Source organism: Mesocricetus auratus, unplaced genomic scaffold (assembly GCF_017639785.1).
Source record: "Mesocricetus auratus isolate SY011 unplaced genomic scaffold, BCM_Maur_2.0 Super-Scaffold_100009, whole genome shotgun sequence".
Taxonomy (NCBI): Eukaryota; Metazoa; Chordata; class Mammalia; order Rodentia; family Cricetidae; genus Mesocricetus; species Mesocricetus auratus.
In genome coordinates, this window is record NW_024429193.1 from 31,318,031 (window position 1) to 31,331,002 (window position 12,972).

The 12,972-nt window shown below is 38.8% G+C and overlaps 1 protein-coding gene across 50 annotated transcripts in view; it reads left to right on the plus strand.

Moving 5' to 3' along the window:
- The window catches only part of Ank2 (ankyrin 2), a 557,097-nt gene that overhangs the window by 513,907 nt on the left and 30,218 nt on the right, over window positions 1–12,972 (plus strand). For 31 of the 50 annotated variants that reach the window (XM_040751830.1, XM_040751836.1, XM_040751829.1 and 28 more), the window contains 8 exons: window positions 2,501–2,725; window positions 4,176–4,274; window positions 5,254–5,408; window positions 6,456–6,667; window positions 7,180–7,384; window positions 9,065–9,161; window positions 10,311–10,539; window positions 11,299–11,424. In XM_040751830.1, coding sequence (XP_040607764.1) covers window positions 2,501–2,725; window positions 4,176–4,274; window positions 5,254–5,408; window positions 6,456–6,667; window positions 7,180–7,384; window positions 9,065–9,161; window positions 10,311–10,539; window positions 11,299–11,424 — 1,348 coding nt within the window. The remainder of the gene's footprint in view (window positions 1–2,500; window positions 2,726–4,175; window positions 4,275–5,253; window positions 5,409–6,455; window positions 6,668–7,179; window positions 7,385–9,064; window positions 9,162–10,310; window positions 10,540–11,298; window positions 11,425–12,972) is intronic. The other 19 variants (XM_040751845.1, XM_040751864.1, XM_040751871.1 and 16 more) reach the window with 1 other exon arrangement.

Consider the following 12,972-nt stretch of genomic DNA (forward strand, 5'->3'; position numbering starts at 1 on the left):
GAAGTTAGCTGGTCCAAGCAAGGAAGAAAGCATAGAGTGGTGTCTTGGCACAGCTCCTGACATTTGTGGTAGGGCAACAGATCACACAAAGGGATCATGGAAGCAGAAATCAGAGGAAGCTAACACACAAAAAGAGGGCTTCAGTGGGAAAGTAATTACAATCTGTCAGGGACATAGCAGCTGATTCTCTGCTGTGAGGGTAGACCACAGACTATCCTACATGCTTTCTTTTGGTTGGGGTAGAGAATTAATATCCTGCAGTCTAAAGGCCATCATTGGAATAATACCATGGAAGTATTAGGGCTTGGGGCATAAGTGCAGAAACTTTGTTACTTTCTTCAAAAGACACAGATACTATGAGGGTTCATAAGATTAAGCAGACATGAATAATAATTCCTTCTAGTTTCAGCACCTATTTCCTTTGCTCACAGTACCTGAGACTTGAAAAATTCCCTAGGTATGATGATATATTTATAATCATAAAACTTTAGAGTACAAAGCTAATTGCAAAAATGTACAAAGTTTAAGGCTAGCCTGTACTACTTGAGATCATATCTCAAAAAGTTATGAAGGAGGAAAACCAAAGGAAGTATTAAATTCAACTATAAACAAGTTGGAAATATCACAGTGAGTCTGGAAACACTGCTAGTTGAAACAGCAGCAGCATTTTCCTACTTTTAAATGGACATCAACGTAAATGTACTCAAATAAGAATAATAAAGGAAAATAAGATTGTTCATCTGAAAGGATTTCTAGTTCTTCCTTTGAGTGGATGTGTATATTTAAAAGTCAGAAAGGAAACATTTCAGAATTCATATTAAAGACAGATTGTGAAAAGCTACAGCCCTTTCCTCATTGTGTTTGGCTAACACCCAGAACATCAGTGGTTAACACAGTGTGAGCTGTTACTTGTACCTAGCAGCTATTGTCTGACCTGAAAACTCAGCTAGGGGAGAATGGTAGGCCTAGCCTGGCTACTGCATGTGGAGGACTGTGGCTCCTGTGGTTTCATGCTGCATGATATGCTTCAGAGGGTACTCGGGGCTCCTCCGCACCCATTTCTCTTACTAGCAACAGGTTTTCTGTTTAATGGCATGTCTAATGCATTCTGTGTTCTGCTGCGAAGAGGATGCTATGATATTTCACTAGCCTAAAAAATAACATCAGTGTATTGTGTTTCTATCCCACAACTTACTTTGATGGAATACCTTTCAAATGTTTTCAGTGTTTTCATGGAGGCAATATCTAGGTGTGTTGATCTGGCTTAGTGTGGCTATCAGTCAGTCTGTGAAACACCTATATGTTGCTTTCATTTTGTTGTTGTAAAAACTTTGCAAGTGCATTGAAAGTGGGAGAACATTGGAGTGATTGTGGAAGAACCTACATACTCTTTATACATGTCCTTGTGTCTATGTACAGGACAACTACACTGTTGTTATTTAACTTTTGCTTCTATAGGAAGTGCGTGACCAAGGGACCTTGGTGAGTGTCATTGCTAATGAAGTAACTAGCATTCTAGTTACACTGCTCCAGGATTTGTGACCACCCCAAAGAAACATCAGAGTTCAGATGCTTTCTCTTGGCACACTCAATAGCTACTGACACTTGAGATTACCATTCTTTTCGTCATGATGGATGAAGGCACATTCAACAGCCTTAGCCACTTGAGATTACCATCCTTTTTGTCGTGTCCAATGAGCAACATTAAGAAGCAATTGCACATTTAAATTGTGATTTCTTTTCCACCCCCAGTTTATTATAATTTGGGGAAAATCATGCTGTGAAAGTACCTCTATCAGCATGAGCCCAGGCTTCCTATGCTGGCCTTACCCCGCAGAAACAGAGCAGAGGGAACTCCATTTGTTTCTACCATTCACCCTCAGTTTCAGTTACAATGGCTGAGTGCAGAGACCTGTGAAAAGTACAGCCATCACTTTAGCTAGAAAGTCAGTTTGATTCCAAACCGTTTTCCCATATTTTGACCGGTGACAAATCTGCACTCTGGGAATGACCATTTGTGGACAGGACACATTGGCATAGATTTAACCATAAGAAAAGGTGTTTGAGGTTGTTTTTCAGTCATGAGATTTACATTAAAACAAGCTAGACAGATGTAAACTTGGAAAATTAAGTTGAAACATATGCCATTTTGTCTTTTCTATGTAGTCTAGCCTTATATTATTTGAACACATGGCTTATATAGGACATATAAGGAGACAGAAGGCTTGCCCATCTTCTGTGCAATTTCATTCCAGTTATGAACAAAAATTGGAATTATTCTTCAGTAGCATATGAAAATTATACAGAAATTAAAACAAAATAAGTTATACAAATATAGATATTAATATAAACTTTAAAAATATTTTTCCACAAGGCATTTACATTTAAAAGAATTGTTCTGAGGAGAAATAAACAGTCCAGAAAAAAAATTAACCTCATAGTTTGTGATTATCTGCTGTGTTGTTTTGAAGCATGCCTAATCTTCTCTTTCACTTTTCAGTTTCCTGGTCAGTTTCATGGTGGATGCCCGTGGTGGTGCCATGCGGGGATGCAGACACAATGGACTCAGGATCATTATCCCACCTCGGAAATGCACAGCACCAACCCGAGTCACCTGCCGCCTGGTGAAACGCCACAGACTAGCTACAATGCCGCCAATGGTGGAAGGAGAAGGCCTGGCCAGCCGCTTGGTTGAAGTGGGACCTTCTGGAGCTCAGTTCCTTGGGTAAGGGTTTCCCATAAACCTCCTACTTAGTCACCGGTGGGCTTGTGCCCTCTACCCAAGATCAATGGGATGGAACGCCAAAGGTACGTCAAGCCATTTTGAAAAAGGTTAGGCTCCTGTGACTTTTTTAAAAATTGGAAATAGTGCCTTGATGCCTGACTTTACTTCCACACTCCCATGATAAGGCGTCAGTGAGTTAAACATGCAGGTTGCCAGTATGTTTTTTTTCTTGGATGTGGGAGTATCTGCCAGATTCCCAATGGTATAACCATGTTTTTTAGGCATTGGTAAGTATTTCTGTTTCTCATCTGAGAATAAAAGGCAAAATGAGAAGGAAAAACTGTGTTCTGTATGAAACATAAATTTAATGCCTTGTGTGGTTATGAATCCAGTAGCACCTTTCCTTTGGACCACAGCGTTGCCTTTCATTGAGTATCTGAAATTCAGTGTAAATGATTTGCGTTGTTTTATATCATCCAAGTTGCTACCTTCAGCTTTTAAGTCACAGTGTAAGGTGAAAATACCGAGATTAACCTCTGCCATTTCTCATTTTGGCCATTTTGGGCAGAAAATAGCATTTCTTTCTTCTGTTTGTCTGTATGGCTACTGTCATAACAAATGGCAGCTCAAGAGGTGCAAAGTTGCAACTGAATGGTGAAAAAGGATGAAGCTTAGGAGGGGGAACACGTTTCACATCATTTTGAAACAAACCAATTGTATTTAGGTCTTGGTTCTTAAAACAAACAAACAAACCCTTACTAACCAGGATTCCTTTTGATTGTTGTTCATGCCACACTGGGGAGAAGACTTCTTGCTTTAGAACTCTAAAAGTGTTCTAAAGTCTGTAATTTGGAGCAAGTTGCTAACAGGTTGCTCCAAATTCAAAAGGGATGTGTTGCTAGTTCCCGGTTATAGAAACTACCTCTCACACATCTTATCAGGATGAGCTTTGGAAAGAGCCTGTGAAGTTCTGGGTTGCATCAGAAAATGCCATTATGGTTGGATTCTTTTGATGTTTTGATGTTCAGTTCAGAGCCTAACTCCCTCCTGCTCAGATAGTTGTAGGCTTTTTAATAACCTTCAAATCTGTTGAGGAATATCTATGAAAACGGCTGGCTGCTGTCCAGAGTTTTTACTATATTCCCAACAGTTTTGTCTTTCCCAAAGAGCAATTTTTTCCCTCCATTTTTTTTTTTTTTTTGGTTAGCACCCCGGCAGTGAACCTAAATAGGAACAGACTTGACAGCCACGTGCTGCCCTGGCACAGAGGCACCTCCATTGTACACTCTAGGTCTCAGTTCCTGGTTCCTTGCTCTCTGTGACCAATGGAGGGGGCAGAACCAAACACAGTGTGAAACCAAACTTCACCCTGTGATGCTGGGGTTCTGTGGACACGGTACCTGAAGCTTACTTCTGTTCTTTCTTTCACTGCTGCTTTGGATGTACTCAGTAAACTTCACCTGCCAACGGCTCCTCCCCCACTTAATGAGGGAGAAAGTTTGGTCAGCCGCATCCTTCAGCTGGGGCCTCCTGGAACCAAATTCCTTGGGTAGGAGCGACTTAAAACAAATTGATGGCTGCTGGCCCCCATTCTTCTCCTTCTTCTGCGATATGATTTCTCTTTTCGTCATTGTGCCCATGACATGTCCCTCTCTATGATTTAAACTCTGTATAATCTATCTTTAGTGGACCATTTCTGACCCTTGTGGTATGTGACTTTTGTTTTTGAGTGACGTTTTATATCTTCTCCTTTAAAGTGCTGTGACCTTCATTTTCGTTCAAGCATGAGATTTGCCTAGTTGTACTCTGTGCTAGTCATGATGTGGTTATGATGAGTTTGGAGTCTGTATCAAAGCAACCTGGACTCAAAAATGGAAAGCCTCTGCCGATGTTGAGGATGAATGTGACCTAAAAACCATATAGGACAGTGCATGTTCTGGATCCTGAACATAATAGGCATTGGACACTACTGGACTATCAGCCGAGTGGCTCATTAGGGCCACATTGTGTGCACATGCCTATTGTTTTCTTGACTGAAGACAGTATGAGCAATAGCCATAACTGCATGGCTCATTAGCACAAGTAGTCTACCTTTCTGACATCCCATTTATAACACATTGAATTATGCAATGTATGAGCCATTTTCTTTCTTAACTCATGTTGTCACTTTGTACCTGTAGAACATGTTTTAGGAGATTGGCATACATCATAGACATGCATGTACATTTCTTTTGGTTAAATGTGCTACACCTACATTTATCAAAGGAGAAGTTCCAGAATGCCACATGCACTCACAGAGAAATATCATTTGGCTTAAGGTAGCAGCATGTACTTGAGGACCAGTGCCCCTGAGGTGGAGTGCCACCGTGTCACCATCTGTTAGTCACTGGGCTCTGGAGGAAGGCCCACTGCGCCCCTGTCCCCAGAATGAGCAGAATTCCAGGTCACTTTGCAACAGACAGTGTTGAGGTGCTTGTCTCAGGATTAGTTGTCTTGTCTACACTGAATGTTCTGCATTGCTGTGTCAGGCCCGTGATCGTGGAGATTCCTCACTTTGCTGCCCTTCGAGGAAAGGAGAGGGAGCTGGTGGTTCTGCGAAGTGAAAATGGGGACAGCTGGAAAGAGCATTTCTGTGACTACACTGAAGACGAACTGAATGAGATCCTTAATGGCATGGATGAAGGTACCTTCGGTTAAGGGGTCTAAAGGAATCTCAGGCGGAGCTGTGACAATTATGCATTGCTTTTAGATACTTTAGTTCTCTGAGCACTTGTGTGCACATGTGTGCCTCTTGAGGTGTTTTGCTTCTGCACATTATCTGCTGTGTTCCGACTGCAGCAAGTTTTAGTGCATGATCCATCTGTTTTCTTAACCGTGTTTTTTAACTGTGTTAAATTCAGGAAATTAAAACATCAAATGTTTTCTTTTAATGAGGATAGTCAGCAAACTTTTGTTGAATCTAAAACTAGCAGTAGAGGAGATGTTATTTCATAACAAATAACTCAGCACAAAACTTTTAAACTTTCTATTATTAAAAAGACAGGAATATTAAGTTCATTCAGTTGTTCATATGGAGACTTACTCTAAATATCTACACCAGAGCAACTTGTAGAGTCCACGATCCCACCGTCTGCTGTTAGGTAATGTGTTTGGCAAGTCATTGGCAAGAGAGGAATATTGAAACCCTGATGTCATCACTGATGTCAATTACAGACACAAACCATGTCATAAGACAGAATACATAAGCAGAAACCTTTACCATTCACTACAGAATTTTTTACTGGACTGGTCCCCTGGGAACTAAAGGACCATATGATTTCTTAAGATAACAATAACTGGTCTTTAAGCTAACTTGGAAAATGGCAAGGAAAAGGAGGTACCCATGCAGCCTCCTCTACAGCCCATGAACCAAGAATAGCACATGTTAACTTCCACTACAGGTTTTCCCTCACAGACACAGCACTTCACAGGCACATCTGGCCTGACATGCAGATGTGGACTTCTTTTCCACTGCCCTGGAAAGCCAGGTTTTCCCGAGGTGTACCAGCAACCTGCTAACGGCTGATGAAAGATCCCAGTATTTATTTGGTGTCAAGGTGACCTTGTGTTCTAGCTTTAACTAAAGGGGAATTTTGCTGCCCCCCTGATTACTATTAACCATGCCCATGAGTCTGCTAGAATGTTCTCAGGAATCACTAGCTTTACGAGGCTGGATCATTTCTTGTCTCAGTGCTGGACAGTCCCGAGGACCTGGAAAAGAAACGAATCTGCCGTATCATCACTCGTGACTTCCCACAGTACTTTGCGGTGGTGTCTCGGATCAAACAGGACAGCAACCTGATTGGCCCAGAGGGAGGAGTGCTGAGCAGCACCGTGGTGTCTCAGGTGCAGGCTGTCTTTCCAGAGGGTGCACTCACAAAGCGCATCCGTGTAGGCCTGCAGGTATGTCCATGGAGGATGCAGATGACACTGTGGGATTTTATTACCAGGGTTACAGTTAGGTTTTCAAACGAAAGTTGAAATATCACCTAAATAAAGTTTTCCTGAGTGAGCAAAGGCTAACACAAGAGACTAAAGATTCACAGAATTTTGAGGGTAGGGCAGGTGAGATGACTGGGCTGGTGAAGGGGCTTGTTGCTAAGCCTGACTACCTGAGTTCAAGTCTGGAAACCCACCTGATGGAAGAGGACAAATGACGTCCTCAGATTGTCTTCTGACCTGCACATGTATGCTGTAGCATGCACCCCAGCAACACACACTCTAACATACAATAAATAAATAAAAATACAATGTAATAAATTCTTTTTTTAATTTTGAGTCTTCAATAGTACTAAACTGACAGCTGCCATATCTGAAATCCATTAAACTCATTTGTGAAATAAAAAATGTCTAGATATGATATTTGGCATTAAGTGTGGCATTATATAGTTTAATGTTCTTTCTTACCTTGAAAGGCTCAACCTATGCACAGTGAGTTGGTGAAGAAGATCCTAGGTAACAAAGCAACCTTCAGCCCTATAGTCACTTTGGAACCCAGGAGAAGAAAATTTCACAAGCCTATTACCATGACAATTCCTGTCCCCAAAGCTTCAAGTGATGTCATGTTGAATGGTTTTGGGGGAGATGCACCAACCTTAAGATTACTATGCAGCATAACAGGTGAGTCATAGGTGACTATAGCAGAGAAAATTCTAGAAGATATTTAGATCATAGTAAAAAAAAATTAAGTTGCTTTTGCTATAAGCAGCCCTGAAAGCTGAGAATATAGAGCAGTATTTGGAAGACTGAGTTCAAGCCCTGTATCAAAAAGCCATGGGGTTAGATGCATTAATTCAGGGGAAGTGTTTTTTAATTAACTAGGTGAACAAAAGGTGAAAAGAATGAGTTGTTACTCAACAATGTTTGTATATCAGACTATTATATACTTTAAATGCATAGTCATTTTAAAGATAAATGTGTTTAACTTTATTTTTTTTCACCCACTGAGTTATTAGTGCTGCCCATATGTGCATGGTTAGGGCCATCCACCAGCTCATGGACATGAGCAGTCTGATCTAATAGTGATACCCCTCAAAGAAAAGTGAGCTTTTCTTTCCCCCAGAAGACAGCAACTGCCAATATCTCCTCATGTATGGGTGGCACATTGATGGCTTCTTCCTATCTATGCAGGAATTTTCCTGGGGTGTACTGTACAGGTAACCCAGTTCTGAGAGTTGATCCATCCAACAGTCAGTGTCCAATCAGCATTTCAGCACTCCTTCCATTTTCTGGCTATTATTTTTTTCTTTTTCCTTCCTTCCTTCCTTCCTTCCTTCCTTCCTTCCTTCCTTCCTTCCTCTCTTCCTTCCTCTCTTTCTTTCTTTCTTTCTTTCTTTCTTTCTTTCTTTCTTTCTTTCTTTCTTTCTTTCTCTTCTTCCACAATGTTCCCTGAGCTTTAAGGAAGGGATTGGCTGACACAGATGTCCCACCTACTATTGAGCACTCACGATTCCTTATTCTTAGCACTTTGAGCAATTATGCATCTCTGAATTAGCCACTATGAATATCAGTAAGGAGCTTCTCTGACCAAAGTTTACATCTATGGGTATAAACATAAATATTTAGAAGGCCATTTGACAAAATAACCATTTAGCAAAAACAACAGTAGTTTTCTCCCTAGGGCTCATGGCTTTTCTGTGACCATGTTTAGGGAACTATGCATGCATTTCCTCCAGTGGATTAGACTCAAAGCCAACCAAGAGAGCAGTTGGTTCTCCATAAACAGTCTTGTAGTATTCATGGTCCAGCACTGGAAAAATCATTGATCCTTCCCCAACACCTTTTTAACAGGTCAAGTATAGAACGTTTAGTAAACAGATATTCAAATAACTTCCCTTAAGTTTAATCTATCTTAAGGTGGTGTTTGCTTTTTGGGGGGCAGTTACTTTTTGGTACATAGTTTTGACAGTTTTTACTCTTTCATTTTGATTTAATTAAATTTACTTTTTTTTTCCTTCTGGTGCTGGTGATTGAACCTAAGACATGTTATTTGCTAGAAAAGGCAAGCACTTTACTCCTGAGCTACACATTCTTAGCCCTGAAAGTTGTTTTGCTTTTCTTTCTTTCTTCTTTTCTTTTCTTTTTCTTTTTCTTTTTGGCAGTGAGGGTTTAACACAGGGCTCTGAACACACCAGGCAAATGCTCTATCACTACCCTGTATCTCAGTCCATGTTATTCCCATTGTGCCCTTTTGTGGCATAAAGGGATCACACAGGTGAACAGTCAGAACCACAATGACTTTCTTGAAAGGCCAATGTCTGGAATTTTGCCCAATTATCTTCCACAATCATGGTATTTCAGGTGGAACCACGCCTGCACAGTGGGAAGACATCACAGGAACTACACCACTAACATTCGTCAATGAATGTGTTTCCTTTACAACCAACGTGTCTGCCAGGTATGTGTGTGCAACACAGAAAAGCCTACTTACTGTATTTCTTTGTTCCTCCACAAAATGATTATTTTCTCTGTGTTGTTTGATGTTTTTTCTTAATTCTTTCAAGGGACTTTGGTTATTATTGTCTAATATGAAATAAGGCTTACAATGTTTGACATGAATGATAACACGTCCTCTCTGACATTCAGATTAGTGTCTGGAAAGCATGGGTCTGTATGCTTTGGCTGTGTGATCCTGATGCTAGCTTTGGCAGCCGCTCTTGATGATTACAGTCACCAAGGAATGAGAAGTTTCCTGTTATCCAACAAAACACATGGGGAGTTGATTTTTCAACAGAATACCAAGACACACAGTTCAGTGAAGCTTGCTAAGTGGCTAAGTAGTTACAATGTGTTATACATACTAACACATTTGCATATTATACATCTTTAAGAGGCTGAAGGTATCTTCTGTTATTTCTTTTACATACAGTAATTGAATTCCATATTAGTTCTCATTCATGTAACCTTTAATGGAAATGTAAAAACCTTCAAATTTCTGGTTATTCTTATGGTCTCAGTGGCTGGTGAGTCCCTTGGAAGATGAAGCAGTGAGGAAATGATGTGGAAAGATTAAGAAGATTAAATGACTAGGAGAGAAATCAAGGAAAATAAAGGAAATCTCTATCATAGTCTGACACGGAGCTTTTATTACCAAAGAATCCAAAAGCAATCAATTTGTAAGGCAAGAGACTGGTTATAAATAAGAGTTTTCAAGAAGAGAAACACAACTAGAACATTGAAGTCAATCTTTTTGTTTTGTTTTACTTTGCCTTGGAGGGTATATTCTATTGATTTATTCATCATACATGGTAGTATGATACATAATGGCTTTTACTTCAAAGTTTATATTGAACATTGAGCATACTCCCTCTTGATCATTGTCAGTCCTAAAACTCTGATATATCTGTCCTTCTTGATACCTCTAGACTTCCTTGCCATTTCCTTCTTTGTTTCCCTTTGATCTAGGTCTTCTTATCATCTCTATCTCTCTCACTTCTTTCTTTTTCAAGAATTGTTTGATGACTATATTGGTCATATTAAAAGAATTGATTTTTTTTCAAATGGCATAATGTAAACATTAGGTAACTGGTTTTCTTTCTTTTTGTAGGTTCTGGCTGATAGATTGTCGGCAGATTCAGGAATCTGTTTCCTTTGCATCGCAAGTATATAGAGAAATTATTTGTGTACCATATATGGCCAAATTTGTAGTCTTTGCCAAATCACATGACCCCATTGAAGCCAGGTTGCGGTGTTTCTGTATGACAGATGATAAAGTAGATAAGACCCTTGAACAACAAGAAAACTTCTCTGAGGTGGCCCGGAGCAGGGATGTGGAGGTAAGAATATAGCCAAGCTGCATGCTGAATTGTCACTATCAGGTCACTTGCAAAACAGATGCAGGAAGATTTGATTAACAAAAGAAAGGTCAGCCTGTGTGTCTATCACTTAAAGGTCAAGGTCCCAAATAAGAGATTTTTCTGTCAATTTGGACCATAATTGGATGGTCTCTTTGTATGTAGAAGGATTTCTGTAAATTTTATTTGAAGAAAAATCTATAAGCTATCGATAAACTTGGAGTATATAGGTATCTATGAGTTTATAGTAACTATAGTAGTTTCTATGACTTCAGCTTCCTGGATTTTCTTTTAAAATACTTCTTTTTAAGTGTTTAATCAGTTAAATAATTGTCTACCTTGATTCTTTTTCCTTTTTTGTAAAGAATTTTCAATCTTTTCAGATGTTTAGATACTGAAGTCCTGTGTTCCTATCATGTTGTCAAAGTTACCCAATTCAAAGTTTATATTTAGGTATTAGACATATATTGGTCTTTATGGGTATCAAGCTACAACAATAAAAATGAGAAAATGGAATGTTACCATGCAATTGAAGATTCTAAGTAGCAAGAAAGAATGCTGGTACTATGTATGTATGTCATATACATGCCATGTATATGACATGTCAATCAGTAGTGTGAACATTGTCCTTTTATATTCTAAAGACAGAAGGTTCCAAACACACCTACTATTTGTTAGAATAAAGGATGTAAAAGTGATTGTAGCTGTCTTAATCTGTGTTGGTTTTCTGTCTTATCTTAGGTATTAGAAGGAAAACCTATTTATGTGGATTGTTTTGGCAACCTGGTACCACTAACCAAGAGTGGCCAACATCATATATTCAGTTTTTTTGCCTTCAAAGAAAACAGACTTCCTCTCTTTGTGAAGGTAATGCATATACAAAAATAAAAATCAGTTATACACTTACACAAGTACAAGGGTTGTTTTCAGTTACTTTTATAGTGAGAATATGTGCTTCTCAAACATTTCCAGTAGTTTTAAAATATATTTTACAAATGTTTACAAAAATACATTTTCTAAAATTTTGAAGTCCATAGTCAACCATATATTTTAATGAGAGACCATAATGTGGAGAAAATATGACCAAGTTATTAAGTAGAAAGATTAAATACTGTTTCCCAGATTTGAAGACAAGTCTCTCTCTCTCTCTCTCTCTCTCTCTCTCTCTATATATATATATATATATATATATATATATGTATAGATATACATATACATATACATATATGCTCCTCTCCTTTTCCCTCTCCCCACTCCTGTGTGTGTGTGTGTGTGTGTATGAATTAAACTTAGGGCCTCATAACTAGTTATTGGTAGGGAATAATTCTACTAGTGATTTAAACTTCCAGCCCTCCTGTTTCTTCATTGCTGTTATTTTTAGATATTCATACTTAGAGTTTAAAATGTATGTGAATGTCACCAAAAACTTTTTGTAATAACTTCTCAAAAGATCCAGAATCTCATAGTCCAATAAGAAATTATTCCAGTTAGAGCTATAGATTTGATATACTTTCTTCAATTAAACAAAATAGAAAGTTTGATAGTGAATGGCTTCATTTACTAAGGAATACCCAGGGAAGTAAAAGTCATGAAGACAAAAAAGTAAAAGGGTGGCTATTAGAGAAATGGGTGTAGTGGGGATGAATTATTGCTTTATTCGAGGAGACTTTCAGTTTGGGAAGTAATTCTGCACACCTCTGGGTAGTGCTGATAGCTATACAACTAAGTGTGTGGACTTCCACCACTGATTTATACACCTAAAATGATGTTTCCTGTTATAAAATCCATAGTTAAAAGTGAATGGTTGAAAGAAACTTTGATGTTGTAGTGAACTTAAAAATGTTATGCTAAGTCAGTAAAACACAAGGAAAATACTGCGTGAGTCCCCTTTACAAAGCAGGGGAATCCATGGAGACACCGTGGAGTGGGGTTGTCCTGCACTGGGAATGGGAAGTAAATGTGTACTGGGAACAGCGTCTGGATGAAAAGAAAGCTCTGGAAAGTAGTGTTGGTTGCACAACTTCATGAATGCACTTCACAGCACTTAAAAACATAGTAGATATGTACAGTTTTGTTTATGGCAGGTATATTTTACCACAGTTTTTTAAAAAGGTAAATTAGTTTTGGAAGCCTAATGTTCAGAAAGGTAACTAGAGTTTACGATTATTTTATATTTGAAATTTGCTGGGAGATCTGAAACAAATGGCAGGTTTCATTTGAGGCAAGGCAATTAGTATGGTGATCTGCTTCATTTCACATCATGTGCATATCAAACCATCTTGTAACCTACCTTAATATGTGGACATTTTTTTAACCATGCATCATAAAGCAACAATGCCTAAAAGACATTTTCAAAGTGTTATTGTCAATGATGATGCCAAAGTAGAAAAGTGAAAAGCTTTAAGTCTGTGGCTC